The sequence below is a fragment of the Canis lupus genome, chromosome 32 (assembly GCF_003254725.2).
Source record: "Canis lupus dingo isolate Sandy chromosome 32, ASM325472v2, whole genome shotgun sequence".
In the NCBI taxonomy this organism is placed as follows: Eukaryota; Metazoa; Chordata; class Mammalia; order Carnivora; family Canidae; genus Canis; species Canis lupus.
This window is the reverse complement of record NC_064274.1, coordinates 28,169,016-28,189,539: the sequence shown is the minus strand read 5'-3', so window position 1 is coordinate 28,189,539 and position 20,524 is coordinate 28,169,016. Positions and strand designations below refer to the sequence as shown.

Here is a 20,524-nt window from a genome sequence, read left to right as displayed (position 1 = left end):
CCCTTTTTACTTGTCAGAGTTAGATTTAAAAATTTAAAAATTTAGGTGAACTTACTTTGCTCATTAAATATTTATGTTTAGATACTTAAAATCATTCAAGTACCAAATGGCCAATGAGCCAGGGATGTATGGCTAATTTTAATATGTAAGGAAGATCAGATCATTTAATCCAACCCCCTCCACCCTTTTACCCAAAGATATAGATGCAATGAAACGCAGGGACACCTGCACCCCGATGTTTATAGCAGCAATGGCCACAATAGCCAAGCTGTGGAAGGAGCCTCGGTGTCCATCGAAAGAAGATGTGGTTTATGTATACAATAGAATATTACTCAGCTATTAGAAATGACAAATACCCACCATTTGCTTCAACGTGGATGGAACTGGAGGGTATTATGCGGAGTGAAATAAGTCAATCGGAGAAGGACAAACATTATATGTTCTCATTCATTTGGGGAATATAAATAATAGTGAAAGGGAATGTAAGGGAAGGGAGAAGAAATGTGTGGGAAATATCAGAAAGGGAGACCGAACGTAAAGACGGCTAACTCTGGGAAATGAACTAGGGGTGGTAGAAGGGGAGGAGGGCGGGGGGTGGGAGTGAATGGGTAATGGGCACTGGGGGTTATTCTGTATGTTGGTAAATTGAACACCAATAAAAAATAAATTAAAAAAAAAGAAAAAAAAATCTAACTCTGTAAGCAGTAGCTAATTTGTATGAGGCCGAAATGATAATCCACTTAAGTTGCAGAATTGTCGGTTGACTCTTGATAAAAATCTGAGTCTGGGGTCAGCCCGTGTGGCTCAGCGGTTTAGCGCTTGCCTTCCACCCAGGGTGTAATCCTGGAGACCTGGGATCAAGACCCACGTCAGGCTCCCTGCATGGAGTTTGCTTCTCTCTCTGCCTGTGTCTCTGCCCCTCTCTCTCATTCTCTCTCTCTCTCTGTCTCTCTCTGTCTCTCTATCCCTCCCTTCCCCCCCCCCCCGTGTCTCTCATGAATAAATAAATAAAATCTTAAAAAAAAATCTGAGTCTGGTCTAGCAAAGGTCTTATGTATCTACAGTGAAGGGGCAGAGTGGATGAGAAGAATTTTCATGAAGTGCTGAATCTCAGAGTGATTAGAGGAAGAGGTGGCATGTATGAGGCATAAAAGTATTTTATCATTGTGTTTTGCCATCTAACCTACTGAACATGATAAGTTAGCCTAGCCTACCTTAAATGTGCAGAGCACTCATGTTAGCACAGTTGGGCGAAATCATCTAACACAACCTCTTTTATAATGAAGTATTGAATAATATCATTGAATGCTGTACTGAATGTGAAAAACAAAGTGGTTGTACAGGTGCAGAATGGTAGTAAATGTGTGGATTGTTTACCCTCGTGATTGCACGACTGATTAGGAAGTGTGGCTCACTGCACCTGCCCAGCATCATGAGAGAGGATTCTACTGCATATTGCATGCCTGGGAAAATACCAGAATTCAAAATTAGAGAAATAGTTTCTACTGAATGTGTATACTTTTGCACCATCATAAAGTTGGGGACTATAAATTTGGGGGCTACCTGTATACATGCATTTATTATCTGTTTATTACTTCTAGATACTGGCATAAAAGCATAGTTATTGGATATGAAAATTTTCCATTCTAGGTCCAGTGGCATTGCAGAGCACGGATGGTTGCCGGAGCCAATTTTTACATTGTTGGACGAGACCCTGCTGGTATGCCTCATCCAGAAACAGGGAAGGATCTTTATGAGCCAACTCATGGTGCTAAAGTGCTGACAATGGCCCCTGGCCTAATTACCTTGGAAATAGTTCCCTTTCGAGTTGCAGCTTACAACAAGAAAAAGAAGCGTATGGACTACTATGACTCTGAACAGTAAGTTTTATATTCATAAATCTATGAAACACCTTGTGATCTAAGCTGCTCCTGGGATATCACCATGTTGTCCCAGCTTTGCAATAACTTTCTGATGGCAGGCTTTGTTGTACCCATTTCAGAGAAAGACCCAACCTAGGGACTAACTTCTCAATATTCCAGCAGTTAGAAGCAGAAATAAAAAGTAAATCTGATTTCGTGGTTCATGATTTCAGGAATTTTGTTGCAGAGTTCTTAAGGGCAGTATTGACATTTCTGTGTCTGTCATTTACTGTGTGTTATAGAGCACTAAGTCCAGAGACTTAGTGATGATTACTCTGGTAAGCCCAGAAAATTTATGTAGTGAGAGAGAATTTAATATTTGTGAAATCACTATGTGATAGGCATTCTCCTACTTGCTTTATAGGTATTAATTATTCCTCACACTAATCCCATGGTATTGCTATTAGCCTTATTTTATAGATTAGTGGTAAGCTGAGACATACACAGTTCAGTAGCTTGTATAAAGCCACAGAGCAGTAAATGGCAGCCCAGCAGTTGAAGCCAAGCAGTGTAGCTCCAGAGCCTGTGCTGTTGACTACTAAGAGTGCAACTTCTGGGCACCTGGGTGGCTCAGTCGGTTGAGCATCTGCCTTTGGCTCAGGTCGTGATCTCAGAGTCCTGGGATGGAGCACTGCTAAGTGGGGAGTCTGCTGCTCGCTCTCCCTCTGCCCCTGCCCCCGCAGCTCATTCTCTCTCAACACACACACACACACACACACACACAGTCTCTCTCTCTCTCTCTCTCAAATAAATAAAATATTTTAAAATAAAAGTACAACTTATTCAAAAATTTTAGGAGCGAAAAATGAACAAACTTTTAGTACAGATTATTGGTAGTATGAACATGTATCTGTTGTATTGATTTTTATCTATCAATAATATCAATCTAAATTTAGAGTGGCAGTGTAAAGCTCTAGAATAGGAAGTTATGGGTTCTAGGCCTGTCCTTGCTTTGTGACTAGAGAGCCCTGTGCCTCTGGCCTTGTTTCTTTTCTAAAATGATGGCAGAGTTTGGCTCAGGTCATGATCCCAGAATTCTGGGATCGAGTTCTGCATTGGGCTCCCTGCTCAGTGGGGAGCTTGCTTCTCCCTCTCCCTCTCTCTTGTCAAATAAATAAAATCTTAAAAAAAATAATAATAATAATGGCAGTGGAAGAGTTGATTCCATCCTAACTTAAAATCTGTAGTTACTTCCATGATCCTGTAGCATCGTTATTTTTATATGTTAGCAGATACTTGTTTTGTTGATGCTTTTTTAGTACAATGTACATCTCCTTATTTAGTACATCTATTTCTTTTGTACAAATCACAGTTCATGTTCAGCAAGTAAAACACAAGTATTTTTTGTGTTTTCTTACATTTACCTCTACTGACAGGTGCTAACTGAAAATCAGCCATGGTCTAATAACCTTTAATCTGAGAGCCTCATCCATTCTTCTTTGATACTTTACAGTTAATTCTGTGTTCAGAAATAATGCTGATTCTGACCCTGTGTCCTCATTTGGTGTGGCCCATTTTGTAATGGTGAGGACAAGAAAGAAAAAGAAACATTGTAAAGATCAAAACAATTTCTTGTTTCTAAAAGCGACATAAAGTTCTGTGTTATTTGATTTCTTTCTTTGTGATAAATGATAAGCTGGGTAAAGAAATACTATTTTTATATTGGCTTCCCATTTAATGATCTGAATAATTCTGGAGAAAAACAAATGCATAATTTTCGGCAATAGCAGGCTTTTAAGAGTGACGACCAATAGCTAAAATACAGGAAAATCTTACGAGTCAATGAACAGAAGAGGCTTATATAACTGATGCAGGCAACTCCTACCTATACTCTGTGGCCTAGGTGTGGAATTCAAGACAGGAGCTATTCTAAACTTATTTTCTGAAGATCTGAAATGTGGCCCAGATTCCAGTATACTTCTGAACTACACCAAGAGAAGAATTTGTAATAATCCAGACCATTTTTACTTTTATAAAAGACCAGTGTTTGCCAACACATAGAAATAGTTTTAAATCGTGGCATGTTTTGTTTCGGCCTAAAAATATATATGTCTGTGTATGTTGTTTGTATGTTTAATATATATATATATATATGTATGCATGTGTACATTTACTTACATGTGTACACACAGTGCAATTTCACTGTCTTACAAACAGTGCAGCTGTAAGAGGGGTGTGCTAAGAATTGCACATGGGCCTTTTCTTCCAAAGGGATACCTCGGGAGCTTTAACAAGAGAATTTTAAGAAAAATAAAAGCAATTTGAGTAAACTTTGAACTAAATCACCACAAAAAGTAATTGAAACTAAAGATATAAATTAAATATTAAGGAAAGTAAAAAAAAAAAAAGTTTCTAATACAGTCCTATCCTTTTGTGGTTAAGATTATGTAGGCCCACCCTCAGAGAATCTAATTTACGTATTACTGTGAGGACAGGCCTACACACCAGTAGTTCTTTGAAAGCTCCCCAGCCGAGAACCCTTGTTGGAGGGTAGCATAGCTTTCTACAAATTTATAAAACATGGAGTGTCAGAGATGGAATGCTGTGCTGAGCAATGTTTTACTTCTCATCCAGCATGCAGCTGTCTTGTTTAGTTGGTGTACAATGTTATGAACGTAATCTTGTTCTGAAAGTAATGATTAGTTACAGAGTAAGGAGAGAAATAGAATCATTCTGCTAGTGGCCAGATAGTTAAAACTTAGGTGAGTTTGCATGTTGGTGAATTAAGGAAACAAAACTAAATAGAGTTGAGCTTTTCTTTTACACTTCTCCTTGTTCTTATGTCTCATTACTGTGGTTTCTTTGCATGCATTATCAGGTGATTCAGTCACCCGCAGGACCCAGAACCCATCTGTATGTGGTTGACTGATGTGCTGGGAAGCCCTTGATAACTTTCATGTTTTGTTAAATCTGTGTAGTATTGCTTTAAGTCTCTCTTTTAATCATTCAAAAGCTAAATAATTACATCAGTTCTCATAAGATTTTCCAATGATGAATTCTATATTAGTTGCATGAGTGGCTCATTTTCTTGGAATTTTTTGAGTTACCAAATCTTAATAAATTGTAACTTGGGAAGCCTTAAAACTGCCTTAGTTTTCTAATTTTTTATATTTGTGTTCAAATATAATTAAGTTGATGGGAATATGTTGGAAAGTGATTAAAATTTTGTGGAAAGGCGATAGTCTTTGATGTAGTGAGAAAACACAGTTATTAATTATGCACATATGAGGTTGTCTTATGTTTGATTAATGGACGTTATTCAATGCCAGCTTTTATGTAATTAATGATTTTGTAGCTTTTGATTTAATTAAATATTAGTGTAAGACAAGGCTTAGGGAGAAAAAAACTTCATGAAGATTTCAAGCAAGATATTGATAGGAATTATGATAAAAATCATCTGTTTTTACTTAGGAAGTTAAGTAGGTTCATATTTGCTGTAATAGTGACTCAAGGAAATTTAGTTTTAGGACTACAAGATTAAAAACCCCATTCTTTCGGATATTACAAACAAACTTAGAATTCAGTTATTTGTAATGTCTCCTTTATGCAGTAAATCTTTGTATTTGGGTAGAAAAATGCAAAATTATGGTTCAGAATCCTAAAATAGCAACTCAACAAAAAGCACACATGAGTAAGAGTTCCTTATGGCAGTGGGTGAATGAAGAGACAGGTAGATGAAAATGATTGCGGTCGGGTTATTTCCACATTATCAGTAGAGTATTTTCATAGTTTCAATGCTGGAGTAAATCTTAATTCATGTACCATTAGTGTCTTTAAAAAAAAATACTCTAATGTAGGCATCTCTCAGCACTTTTTCATTTAGCCTTCCTTTCTTTTATATACTTTCCACAGGAAAGCTCATCTTTTCTAGTGGTTTCTGTGTGAAGACTCTTAAAGCTATACTTCAGCATTTCCAAGTTGCTAATTTAGTTAGCTTTCTAATGCAACAATACTATGTATTATCTCACAGTTCTTTAGATCAGAAATCTGGGTGGACTACATTGGATTCTCTGGCCAGGCTGGGCTCTTATCTTAAAGTTCTGGAAAGAATCCACTTCCAAGATGACCCTTGTTGGCAGGATTCAGTTTCTTGCACTTGTGGGGCTGAAGTCCCATCTTCTTACTGGATATTGGCTAAGGATTGCTCTCTGCTCCTAGAAGCCATTTTAGGTCCTTTCTTGTGGACACCTCCATCCCAGCAATAAATCCTCCTTCATGGTAAATCCGTCTCATACTTCACATCTCCCTGACTTTCCCTTCTGCTGTCAGCTGAGAAAAGTCTTTGTTTTTAAAGGGCCCCAGTAAGGGATCCCTGGGTGGCGCAGCGGTTTGGCGCCTGCCTTTGGCCTAGGGCGTGATCCTGGAGACCCGGGATCGAATCCCACATCAGGCTCCTGGTGCATGGGGCCTGCTTCTCCCTCTGCCTGTGTCTCTGCCTCTCTCTCTCTGTGACTATCATAAATAAATAAATAAAAATTTAGGGGGAAAAAAAAAAAGGGCCCCAGTAATTAGGTTAGACCCACTCAGATAATTTCGCTATTTGAGATCATTTGATTAGTAACTCATTGCATCTGCACAAATCCCCTTTGCCATACAAATGACCTAGTGGTAGTAATGTTATTTGTCTTCATCCTTTCATAGACCCATCTGTTGAAACCATTCTAGAGCCGTGAGAAGCTTTTGTTTTCTAGGAATAAAATAAAAGTAAAAATTTTCTCTGATGGTTAATATTAGGAAAAATAGATAGGACATCCTAAGGAGATGTTGTGATGTTTTCTTTTCTTTTTTTTTTTTTTTTTTTAAGATTTTATTTATTTATTCATGAGAGACACAGAGAGGGAGAGAGACAGAGACGTAGGCAGAGGGAGGAGCAGGCTCCATGCAGGGAGCCTGATGTGGGTCTCCGTCCCGGGTCTCCAGGATCACGCCCTGGGCCGAAAGCAGGCGCTAAACCGCTGAGCCACTCAGGCTGCCCCGATGTTGTAATATTTTCATTATAAAATCCAATAGTACTCGTGTCCTGCACTTAATCATCTTGTAACATCAGAAAGTGAGAAGTGGTGGGGACAAGGAGAGAGGGCCATACATTGAAGGGTAACCAACAATGTAAAAGTCCCAATTAGAATTCTGCTGTGCTAGAAGACTAGATGAAGATTTATCTCTTTACTACCAGGAACACCAAAGTAGCCTTGAACCAAACAAGGCCAAAGATCTTCTTCTCTCTACCCCAAAGCCCTGGCCAGTTTTAAGTACCCTTATGAGGTAAATGGACATAATCATATAAGTACTAGAGAAAAAGTAGAGCAAATGGGACAGTTCTCAGGAAAATATTTCCCTTAGAGCTTAGGATAGAGTAATCTGGGTATTCCAGTAGAGCAATACTCCAGCCTGGTGGAAGAAAAATAGGCCACAATCGTGCTCTTGCTCTTTAAAACCTTTGTTCGTAAAAAGTTGCTTCTTTCTGGGTGGATGGGATACCCTGATTTTTATGCATTTTTGGGTGAGTAATGAATAGGATGAGTTCCCTCAGTGACCAGCCAATAAAAAAAACAACCTATGTTTAAAAAAAAATATAAAAGCATTTAAAAGGAGAAAAAGATAATATTAGCAATTTAAAAGTAACACTCATGCCATCACCCATTTTTTTCTGTTTTGATTTTATTATTTATATTCATTTAACGTAGTTGAATTTATAGCATAGTAGAATTTTTTTTTTTTTTGAAGATTTATTTATTTGAGATAGTGTGAGAGAACAAAAGCAGGAAGAGGGGCAGAGGGAGAGGGAGACACACAGACTCCCTGCTGATCAGGGAGCCTGACACAGGGCTTGATCCCAGGACCCTGGGATCATGACCTAAGCTGAAAGCAGACACTTAACTGATGGAGCCACCCAGTCGCTCCAGACATAGTAGAATTTTTTATCCTGCTTTTAATTATTTACTTTTCATGAGCATCTTTCCACATTATTAGAAGCTCTGTGTACACATTCCAATGGCTCCTTTTGTTCGTTCTGGTACCATTCTGTGCCACAAGTCCCAGTGGTTGTGTGGGCATCACAGGTCGGACCGAGGAAGGTATGCAGGCCCCTCCGCGCTACAGAACCTGACTGGCCCAGAGGCTTCCTCACAGCTCACTTGCATCCTTGGGTATCACCGAGGGCAGGTAGCATCTGCTGATGGTAGCTAGTCTCATCTCTTCTACCCGTTGTCCAGCACACATGGAGTATAGTTTTTCTATATCTGTACCTTCAAATGGTGCACTGCTGGACTTGGCTATGCTCTCCCCTCGGACTATACAGCTGTGCCATGTCATCACTGATCTTGCTTACTGCAGGGTTCCAGGAGGAAAGAGCTGCAGTGTTGTGTTTTGTGTCTTGACTGTTTTTTCTGCTTTTCTTTTTTCCTGTGACTTTGGGATCTTCTCACTTTTCTTATGTTTTCTGCCATTTGGGGGGTAGGACTGTGATTTTCCTTATTATAACAATATCAAATCAATTTCTTTCTCAATAACATGTCATTTAGGAGCGCTAGGTGGCATCTGCCTTTGGCTCAGTTCATGATCTCAGGGCCCTGGGATTGAATCCCATGTTGGACTTCCTGCTCAGTGGGGAGCCTGCTTCTCCCTCTGCCTGCTGCTCCCCCTGCTTTCACTTGCTCGCTCTCTGTGTCAAATAAATAAATAAATAAATAAAAATTAAAAAGACAAACAAACATGACAATTAGGAGGCTTTCTTAACCTTGGCATTATTGACTTTTGGGGCCAGATAATTTGTTGGTTGGGTGGGGGGTCTGGTGCATTCTAGGATATTTACCCTGAGGTGGGGGAGATGAGGTTGCAAAATCACTTCTGTTGAGAATCAGAGGTCTGCAACAATATTGGCATATCTGGGTACTTATTTTCTTTTTAATTATTCATCATTAGTCACATGTCCAAGTGTGTGGTTTTTTTTTTTTTTTTTTAATTACTTCAGACTTATTTTTACTTTCATAGTTGGAGCTGATCTAGATGTTCTGAGAGTAATAGAAGTCCTGGTTTCTAAATAAATGAGGATAGTCACATGTGTCTCAAAGAAATCCTGATGACAAACATAAAGGAAATTATTTACTGTGGTCATTATCTAGCCATGTCCTGGGTTTACCTAATTTTCTGGTTAACTCATGGATACGTAAGCTGTTTGGGTTCCTAATTTTGAAAAACCCTTTGAAAATTTATTATTTCTGTGTCTATAACTTTCTGAAACTAAGCAGGCTGTATATAGGAAGCAGGACCCAGAGACATCAGAATAAGTCATGGCAGGAGGCTGGGAGGAAGTCTTTCAATAACCAGAGTTCAGCCATGGACCCCATGCCATCCAATTTTATTTTTGATGATGGGCATCTAAGAGCATCTGAGTTTAGCTTTCTGAAAATTGGGATCCACTCTTAAGTAATCAGAGACTTCTTTCGGAAGCAGGTGGAAATTGACATGCTCTTTCCTGGTTTGAAAGCACAGAATCCCCATTTTGCCCATTAAGATATTTTGGAATCCTTTTGAAACCTGTTCACTGGCACCCAGTTAAAAACCTCCATTCTTCCACACTGTGGTAGAGTATAGGTTTCATGACCCTATTTGGTAAAGAAGATTGAGTTGACTTCAGTACATTTTAGGACAATCCTGGGAATTCGTTGACTGAATATCTGATAGGCGCTATTCTCTAGCTTTTACTTATAACATTGGAATGCTGGGAGGAAAACATGATGAATTAAGGATTTTGGCTAAGTAGGTTCCAGATAAGTTTTTGTGTATTTCAGTTGGTCTTTGGTTTGAAACTTAAAAATTGTTAAATTTATGTTGTATGATGTTAGCCAGTGTTTTTTGTTCCTGGGAAAAAAGCCATAAATAACTATCTGGTTTTGGGATGTCTGGGTGGCTCAGCGGTTAAGCGTCTACCTTCGGCTCAGGGCGTGATCCTGGAGTCTCAGAATCGAGTCCCACATTGGGCTCCCTGCATGGAGCCTGCTTCTCCCTCTGCCTGTGTCTCTGCCTCTCTCATGAATAAATAAATAAAATCTTAAAAAAAAAAAATCTGGTTTTGAAGAGATGACTTTTGACCTCACACCTAAGAATTAGTGTTTTGATCTACACGGTATCATATATGAGCTTCTTTTAAGTTGGATGAAAAGTTATTTAGACCAAAAATAGTTCATTAGATTGCTTATCGTCTAGTTAACATTTTTTAAAAAGCCAATCTAATTGAGTGTGAACCTTCAAAAGATACACTTGATGGGCCATCTGCTGACCCCAGCTCTTGTCCATTTGTATAACTCGTGCTGGTGGCTCTGATGGCCACATATGTAGACTAAGAGACAGCAGATGGTTGTAAAGATTTAAAATCTTCAACAAGTGGCCAAGAGTCATTGTACTTTGGAGTTTGTCAAGATGCCGGCCACATGTAGTTATTATATCCCACGTGGGACAAGACGCTGGTCCATTCCACAGGGTCCCACATAGCTTGCTAGATGCTGTGCTTTTTCCCCTCCCTGCCATTCTAACCCCTTTAAGAGCTGTGGATTATGAGAACCTACAACCAAGTGGTTTTGAGAAGGAAGAAAAATCAAACATATTTGTGTTTTCTTTTTTCAGGTGCCATGGGAGATTGGTTAACTAGTGTAATTAGATGGCTTATAAGAATTGCTTTGTAGTAAAAGCCTCTTGGTCATTTACTTAGTGGCCTTTTCTGCTTCTGGCAGATTCTTGATTATTCACAGGTAAAGTTGGGAGCTAATTTTAGATTATTCTCCAACTGCCTGAGTTTTTACTAGATTTCGTTATTTTTGTAAGATATCTAATTTAAGATGAACTGTGAAAAATACGATTTGATGATGGATAATGTGCCAAGTCCTTGCACCTGACTTCTGATAAAAAGTAAAACCCTTATGTGACAGAACAAGTATGAGGCAGAGGAAATAAATGTGTTTTCTGTATCCAGGGTGGAGTGGAACTACCACCATGTGGGAATAGAAACTCCCATTTCATGTGATGAAGAAATGTTTGTGGCATGCAGGGCAGATGGAGTGTGAAATAGCATCAGGAAAAGAGGTACCCAGGGACCTTGGTTTTAAAATGCAATTTCAGAAGGAATGCAAGCAAACTTCTGGGTTCCAGATCGTTTGGCATTGTGGGGAAAAGAAAGAGCTATAATTGGTCTGGCTTTTTCCCTTTCATCAAATAGTCAGGACAGAGTCATCTTGCAAGCTATGCTCTCACTTCTTTTTCATTGCCATCAAGAACAGGCACTTGATGCATGGGACACAAGGTTTCCTTTGTTGAAATCAAACTTTAAAGTTTACGTGGCCATAAAGCTCTAGGGTTATAATTTTCCTCAGTGAAGCTTATTTAGGGAGCCAATCAGTGAACCTCCTGAGCTAAACTAACTGATTTTACATCAGGTTGGAGCGAGGATGTTTAGATACAGTCAGATGGCTATCTGGACCCTTCTATCCTCTTGGTTTCCCCTCTGACCTGGGCTTTGCTAAGCCCTGCCCCCAGGGGGTAACCTGGCTGGTCTGGAGTCAGCAGTGTTGATGCTGTTATTAATCCATTCCTGCACAGCTTCTTGTTACTCTTTAAGGCAGAAGGCAGTCTTCACATCTTTACTGAGAAGGTTGAGACCCTCCTGCATTAACTACCGTGTCTTCTAACTCCAGATCATCACTCTTTCTTCTTTCCTTCAATCATTTTTCTCAGCTTCTGTGTGGCTTTAACACTTGAGAATTTCTCTTCTTCTATAACCTCCATGTCATCTTGGTTTTCTTCCTACTCCTTTGACAAATGCTTTTCCTTTTGCTGAGTCGTCTTTCTTTGGAGAGTTTACCCATTTTCTCCAACTCTGCTTTCATTTTAGTGTTGATAAATTTACAAATTGGTTCTAACCCAACCTTACTGAATGTTTTGACATCTCCTTTTGCAGTCTTGCTTCTTTTCTAAACCCATCTCACATGCAGTCAATTTCTTTGTCTTTCTTTAGATCGTCATTTGTATAAGAGAAAGATGTTGGCTTACTTTCCGTGTCAGCTGTGGTAACCAGCCATCTGCATGGGCCTGTATGTTTTAGAAGATCTGACTTGTCTTGCATATTGAAGAGATGATAGAAGTGAGAGCCTTTAGATTGAAGCTCTCTGAATCCGTCTTTTAAGCAGTATCTGTTAACCTTTCATTTTTATTGATCATCACTGAAAATTTACATAGACATTTAAAAGGTATTTTACCTAAGCAGATGAGAGCTGTTGAAATGTCGAGGTGAATGCATATGTATATCTTAACGTCTTTTTCAGAGTTGAGGGAATAAGAAAAGCCTGCAGGGTAACTAGGGGAAGGTGTGTGCCTAAATTAAAGTAGTGTTGGGCAGCCCGGGTGGCTAAGCGGTTTAGCGCCGCCTTCAGCCCAGGGTCTGATCCTGGAGACCTGGGATCAAGTCCTACGTTGGGTTCCCTGTATGGAACCTGCTTCTCCCTCTGCCTGTGTCTCTGCCTGCCCCCCTGTGTGTGTCTGTCATGAATAAGTAAATAAAATATTTAAAAAAAAATAAAGTAGTGCCTTTCTGCTTAATGATAAGAGATGATTTTCTTGTGAAATGAGTCACACTGTTTTGTACTGATATCCTACAAGTGTAGTATTCCAGAATAAAACTTAAGTTTGGGGGATTGGGGGATTCACTAAAATCTGGGTATCCCACTGGGGAGTTGGAAAGGCCAGAAATGGGGCCAGCAGTGAATTGAAGAGGTAGTGATCTGAGGAACTAACAAATTTGGTGATGCATAGGGCCTGGCCTCATGAAAGAAGTACACAGAGCCTCTTTGTTGCAAGCTTTAGAAGTCAAGTGAGCAGTGGGGTCATTGAACACACAGACAAAAGCAGAAAGAGAGACGAGAAACCAGTACACGATTTGGATCGGGAGTACTTGGTCTTTCTTGGCCTGGAGCCCACAGTCTGAGAGCTCATAGATAGATTTAAGTGGACCAGTTAGGAAGGTGGTATGTGCATTGCCCTGCCTAAAGTGGAGTTGAGCAAGATCAGAGAGAAGGCAGATCAGAAAATGATTATGGAAGAGATCATTATGAAGGTCATGTAGAAATCTCTAGTGGGAGTAATCTAGATTTAGGTAAAAGGGAACATAAAAGTTGCTCAGATTAACTCCAGCAATCAGAGATCCTGTAGTCCCCTTTTTTTGTCAGAAGATAAAGAGTAGTGACTCATTTAAGACTATACATGGTTCTGTATTGAACCAGTAGAATTTTTCTATACATACACCATTTCATTCTTTTCTGTTTCACCTAATATTTATTGAGTTCCTAATCTGAAAGCTAGTAAGTATCCAATCACTAGTTAGTATACATTTTTGTGTCTCTAGCACCATTCATATACTTTTTACTGTTCGTACACTCTTTACTGTTAAGTAATGCCTGCTCTGTAAATATAAATTAAAAGCCATTATAACTACTGTGAGACTAGAATAGGAAGCATAATGCTATTGCAGCACCTTATGTATCTGCTTTCCTCAGGGGCAGTATTCTAAGTGATTGAGGTTTTAGGTAAATTTAAGGTTAATTTTTAGAAAATTATTTAAAATCACTTTGGGTAGAAATTTTTTTATTTTTTTTTATTTTTTTTATTTTTTTTTAATTATTTATTTATTTATGATAGTCACAGAGAGAGAGAGAGAGAGAGAGAGGCAGAGACACAGGCAGAGGGAGAAGCAGGCTCCATGCACCGGGAGCCCGACGTGGGATTCGATCCCGGGTCTCCAGGATCGCGCCCTGGGCCAAAGGCAGGCGCTAAACCGCTGCGCCACCCAGGGATCCCGGGTAGAAATTTTTTTAAACAAGCTTTTACTCGTAAAAATTATTACTGATATTTGTATTTTTATTTGATTTTGATATTGATAAAAATCATTGTAGAAAACTACAGAAAACATGAGCAAAATTAAAAGCACTTTTCATAATACTGTATGGAAATGACCACTATTAATATTTGGGTATATTTCTTTATAGCTGCATCTCCACATGCTCTATATTTTAACAAAATTGCATTTGTATTGCATATAAAGTTTTGTGTCCTGATTATTTTACTCAGGGCTGTACCATAATTTATTTAGAACCTTCAGGTCACTTACAATATTTTACATCCTGGGACGCCTGGGTGGCTCAGTGGTTGAGTAGTCTGCCTTTGGCTTAGGGCGTGATCCCAGAGTCCTAGGATCGAGTCCTGCATCGGGCTCTCTACATGGAGCCTGCTTCTCCTCCCTCTTCCTGTGTTTCTGCCTCTCTCTGTGTGTCTCTCATGAATAAATAAATAAAATCTTTAAAAACAACAACAACAATATTTTACATCCTAAAACAACTTTCAGATAGCTTTCTTTATGTGTAACATTTGTGTGCATCTGATTATTTCCTAAATGTAGATTCCTGGAAGTGTGATTCTTAGTTAAAAAACATACTTGGCATCCTTCTAGAAGCATGTGGCAGTTTATGATTTATGACCCCCAGGCTAACTCCACAAATAATGAAGTGAAAAGGAAACCTACAGCTCCTAACAAGGAGTAAAAACAGCATGTGATCTAAGTGATGCAGAGCTTTTGATGGATCCTGGTTTGCTATGTAGATTGGCTCTCCTTGTTTGAGGGAAGAGGATGAAATTACTAGTAGACAGTATGTGGCATAGCGTAGGTGCTCAGAGCTTAATGGTTTTAAGGACCTTTGTGTGTTTTTGAATATGAGAAGAGGAGAAAAACTATTTTTATGGTATCTTACCAGTGGGATGGTATCAATTATTGATACTTGTTTTTGCTATGAAAAAAAAAATGATAGTTTTTCTCTTAATGTTCCATAATGCATTTAACCTTACAGATTCAAATTTTCTAAGTTTTCATTCTGTGCTAGGTAAATTGGATTTAATACTTTTTTGGGTTTTTTAAACATCTCTATTTCTAAATTAGTAGTTAGCATGGGCTACGGAGGAGGAAGTGAGGAGGAGAGATGGGTATGGCTGAAAAAGGGCAGCCATAGTTTTGGAACTGTTGATGCATCTCGACTGTGGTGGATACATCAACCTACATATGTGATAAAATTGAATAGAACTAAATACATAGAGAATTGAGTACAGGTAGAACTGGGGAAATCTGATTCAGATTGGTAGATTGTGTCCATGCTGATAATCTGATTGTGATATTATGCTATAGTTTTACAAGATACTATCATTGGGGAAACTGGGTAAAAAGTACATGACCTCTCACTGTATTATTTCTTACAATTGTATGTGAATATATAATGATCTAATAAACATTTCAATTAAAATTCATTTCCTAGTTCTAAAAATGTCATTTTTGATAGCATGGTGTTTTTTATTCAATGACAAATTTGAAATCAGATTGATCATTCATTTATAAGTATTATGTTTTACCCAGATTTTTTTCCCATTAAGCTTATCTACCACGAATAGGAAAACAACTGCTTTTTAAAATTTCACTATCATTAAGATTCTAAAAATGGGAAAACATCTTCTTTTTTATCTTTCAGCCATGAAGACTTTGAATTTATTTCAGGAACACGAATGCGAAAACTTGCCCGAGAAGGCCAGAAACCTCCAGAAGGTTTCATGGCTCCCAAAGCCTGGACCGTGCTGATGGAATACTACAAATCCTTGGAGAAAGCTTAAGCTATTGACCCAGTCACTCCACCTTTGACACTTTACTGAGTAACAAGAGGGGACCACATAGTTACTGTTGGCATTTCTTTGTGGTGGTGTCTGTCTGGACACCCTTCCTAAAAACAGACCACTTTTCCTTAACTAGCATTGGTTTTGGTCTGCCTTATGAGTTTTGTTTTGAACTAGTGTAACACAAGGCTGGTTTTAATGTATCTTTTCCACTTATTATAGTTAATATTCCTACAGTACAATTTTAAAATCTTGTCTTTTTATATTATATTTATGCTTCTGTCTTATGATTTTTTCAAGCTGTTATATTAGTGGTAACCAATAGTATACACATTGAATCTCATTTTTCATCCCTTGGAAAAAAAAACCTACTAGACAATAAACTTGGCTAGACTTTGTTTTGGGAATTTTACAAGACATCTGTAGCAATTAGATTTTCTTTTTCTACATTGAAAATATAAACTGCTTTCTTTCTTCCAATAAGCTATTGATCTCTTAGCTGTTATAATCTGTTCTTATGATCTGTATAAGCCCTGAATGAACTTTCTTTATTCAATAACATTAAACTTTTTGGCTTCTTATTTCTGTGATGTTTTGTTATATATAACCTTTCCTTCTTGTGAAACATATCTGATGGAGGAGGGGAAGTATAGGCATCTTTCATTACTGGAATCTAATAATTAGTTCCTAAACTGTGTTTCATAGTGAATTTTTAAGTAGGAAGATGATAATGTATTCTCTGTCTATCCAAAATCTCAACCAGTTTCCCCAAATATCTCTCGTATTATTGAACACCTAAGGTGGTGGTACCAGTAACAGAGATCTGATAGAAGGAGTGGGGGATAACAATTAGTCCATTTGGGGAGGGGGAAGTGTATCAAGTTTATTTTTGTAGAATATCCTCAAGTAGATTATTCAAGTGGAGATGTTTATTTAGGAGCTGGATATATAGTTTTGGTTGGGACACCAGCATTTTTTTGTTTTGTTTTGTAAGTGAGCTCCATGCTTGGTGTGGAGCACAATGCAAAGCTTGAACACATGACCCTAAGATCAGGATCTGGGCTGGGATCAAGAGTTGAACACCTAACCAACTGAGCCACCCAAGTACCCATTTTAATTTTAATTTAATTTAATTTATTTATTTTTAAAAGATTTATCATTCATGCATTCATTCATGAGAGACAGACACACAGAAAGGCAGAGACACAGGCAGAGGGAGAAGCAGGCTCTCCACAGGGAGCCTGATGCGGGACTTGATCCCGGATCCCAGTATCATGCCCTGAGCCAAAGGCAGATGCTCAACCACTGAGCCACCCAGGTGTCCCTTATTTTTAACTTTTAAGTAGGCTCGCCACACCCAGGGTGGAGTCCAACTTAGAACTTGAACTCACGACACTGAGATCAAGATCTGAGCTGAGATCAGGAGTTGGACATTTAACCGACTGAGCCATCCAGGCACCCCGGGGATGCCAGCATTTTTTATTTGCGATCATGAAATAATCATGATCTGGTCTTAAAAATTCACCATTAAAAAGAGATGTCAGAGTATATATAGAGATAATGTATAGTCATTAAGGTAAATGGGAATAAAATACCATTAGGCAGAGAAATAGAAAAATGCAAAAAAAATATGAATGGATTACAGAGGGATTCAGTTAGTGAGAAAGTTGGTAAATAGTATAGAGACTATGAGTAGATATTTTCTAGTGGATAGATTAATTCACTAGTGGATATTGAATAAAAATTATTAGGTGATGATGTAGAGCATATATGGATGGATATGTTTATGGGAACAACTAGAGGTGACAGTTGATATGTTTTTGGAGCCCATTATCTAGAGCTGTTTAAGGAGAACTCTATATAAGTTTACAAAGGTTGGAGGGCACCATAGATTTTCATTCTCCAACCACAAACAGCTAAGGTATAACATAACACCTAGGTAATTTACAAACTCCTACCTAAAATGTGGAATGGGAAGTGATACAAAGATAATAGAGACCAAATGAATTATGGTTTCATGGTGGCAGTGGTAGAGAGATTCTGGGGGCTATTAGTGTCTAGTGGGAGGGAAGCGCATGGGGATAGGGTCTCCTGTGCAGACATAGTATCTGATCTACAGTATTCCAGTGGTGTGACCATGGATCAGTCCTCCATAGCAGCACCCTTTTGTTCCTGATCATTTCCTATGCCTCATTCTCTTGCATTTTCTATAGATTCTATAAGATACTCAATAGCCTTTCTATAAATTCCTTTGCTACCAAAATTATCTGGAATTTCTATTGTTTGCCAACAAGAACCCTGATTATAATATAAGCATGTGAGAAAAATGTATTTCACATAAAAATCTTGATACTGTTAAATTTCAGCAGCATATTTTAAGAGTTAAAAATATGGGAGAAAACATTTTTAAAAACTTGGCACTTAGGGAAACATCCTTTCAAAACTACAAAATTGTACTCATAAAATCAAGATGAAACATGAAGAGAAGTTAACAGCATTAAAGTGAGATGTGGTCTAAAAAGGAACTTTCTGTTCTATCATATATAGAATATAAAACTAGATTCTTTTGTGAATCTAGTCTCCTCTGTGCCTCCTGGCCTCCAGCCACCAAAGGAGGGACATGATGACAATGTGATCCTGGGTCCTTGGGATTGGCCACCCACTTGTGTGTTCTAGAGAAAGGAGGAAGAAAATAAAAGCACCCAATGATTTCTGCCTGTCCACAGGTTGGTATGTGTGTCTTTAATCTACAACTCTGATACACACAGAAATTTAATTTTTCCTCTTCCCACTTCATAAAAAAAAGTCCAAACCAATCTTTAAAACATTCAACCCTTTTACCAAACCTCTCCTGCCAAGTGGTCTTGGAAATCTTAGTGCCATTTTTATCTATTCATCAACTGGAAAAGGGAATGGAAAAAGACTTTTTAAAGAAAGGAGGAAAAGAAAGTGCAATCATCTTGGCAGAAATATAATGTTTTAAATCTGTCAATTCTCTGTTCTACTCTGGTAATCAAGACCACATATTTGAGTTTCATTTTTATTCAAGAGGGGAGCAATTATGTCTATCTCTTGGAAGTCAGCATTCAAATACTTTATCAAGAAAAATTCGGAAGTCATGCTCCCCACATATGGTCTATTTTTATTAGCACATATGTGTCCAGGGGTGGGTTGGCTCACAAAGTAAGGAAGTATTTGGCCACTGGGCCTCTTTTATGCGTGTGGTATATTTCTTAGAGGGCTTACAAACCTCTTTGGTTATATTTCTGCTGGATTCCATTCCCTGCTCCACATATTCTTGTTTTGAATATAGCTATATATAAATTGCACAAAGAACATCCTGCCCACCTAAATTCCAGGCAGTCTTCTCTGGACTGAGCTAAAAGCCGGCCTTTCTAAATTTATGTACTTGAGAGCCGATTAAGCAGGGGTTTGTTAAGATTAAGGTCACCTCCTTGTCTTGACTTGCTGCTTCCCCAGATTCCCAGGGAATTTAGGGCCTAGGTTTGAGGGAATGAAATAGGAAACATGGAAAATTTCATCACAGACCTTTATCTTCCAGAACGACAACCCTGAGCATCTATAATGATTGGCCTTTGTCAGGAAAAGAAAAACATCGCTGAAATGAATTAGAACATGGGCTCCCTCTCTGCCTTTCTCACAACAGCTCCAGCCTATCCTCTTCAAAAAGTGTTTGTTTTCCCCCAAGAACACAACCAATCCACTTGCCCAAAAGAACATAAGCATCTGTTAAAAGTAAACATACTGAGGCCTTGCTCACAATTACCTCCCCAAGAAAAACCACCTGAGTTTGAGGAATTCAAAAGAAAGATGAATTCTATCTGACACACCTGGATTCACCTGCCTGGCTTCCCAGAACTTGTCCCAAAAGATTTTGAACTTCGGTGTGGCTAGTGCTATTTTGTGTGGTCTAGGGGCCTGTATATGTGTATTACACATATACAGGCACAGTTGTAGGAATTTGACTTTTATTAATGTTGTGGTCTAATTCCAATGGGCTAGTCACATGTACCCGTTAAAGAATTTTGAATGAGGGATCCCTGGGTGGCGCAGCGGTTTGGCGCCTACCTTTGGCCCAGGGCGCGATCCTGGAGACCCGGGATCGAATCCCACATCGGGCTCCCGGTGCATGGAGCCTGCTTCTCCCTCTGCCTGTGTCTCTGCCTCTCTCTCTCTCTCTCTCTCTGTGACTATCATAAATAAATAAAAATTACAAAAAAAATATTTAAAAAAAAAAAAAAGAATTTTGAATGAGAAGAAAGTTAAAAGCTTAGATATCAAGATGTTTGGCTATAGCTGAAGAACAAACTTAAAGGAGGGTATAGTTTTGTTATTAAGAATTTAGGCTTGAGGGATCCCTGGGTGGCGCAGCGGTTTGGCGCCTGCCTTTGGCCCAGGGCGCGATCCTGGAGACCCGGGATCGAATCCCACATCAGGCTCCCGGTGCATGGGGCCTGCTTCTCCCTCTGCCTGTTGTGTCTCTGCCTCTCTCTCTCTCTCTCTCTCTCTATGACTATCATAAATAAATTAAAAAAATGTTTAAAAAAAAAAAAGAATTTAGGCTTGGAAATCAAATTTGACCAATTCCTTGTTGGTTTTGTGACCTGCAGCTTCATGAGGATTCAGTTTCCTTATCCATGGAGTGAAGGTTATAGTCAGAAATTATATGAGACAATGTGTGTAAAACACTGCTCCTTTTTTATTATTGTTACATGTAAAGATGCAGTCTTGTGGTGGAGAAACACAGTGATAGCAGTATCTTTGAGAGGATACCTTGTAATAATCTTTGCTTCATAATACTGTTCTCTAGCCCACTGAGCAAAGTGACTAAATGTGCATATATGTTACATGCAAATCTAAGGCAATCAAAACTGTTCCCGATTCAGCCA

At 38.7% G+C, this 20,524-nt stretch overlaps 1 protein-coding gene across 5 annotated transcripts in view; it reads left to right on the top strand.

Moving 5' to 3' along the window:
• PAPSS1 (3'-phosphoadenosine 5'-phosphosulfate synthase 1) overlaps nt 1-16,195 on the top strand; it is a 98,830-nt gene extending 82,635 nt beyond the window's left edge. For all 5 annotated transcript variants that reach the window (XM_025465831.3, XM_049105024.1, XM_025465830.3 and 2 more), the window contains 2 exons: nt 1,651-1,880; nt 15,476-16,195. In XM_025465831.3, the coding sequence (XP_025321616.1) occupies nt 1,651-1,880; nt 15,476-15,614 (369 nt within the window). In that variant the 3' untranslated portion in view covers nt 15,615-16,195. The remainder of the gene's footprint in view (nt 1-1,650; nt 1,881-15,475) is intronic.
• Nucleotides 16,196-20,524: the final 4,329 nt, after the last annotated feature.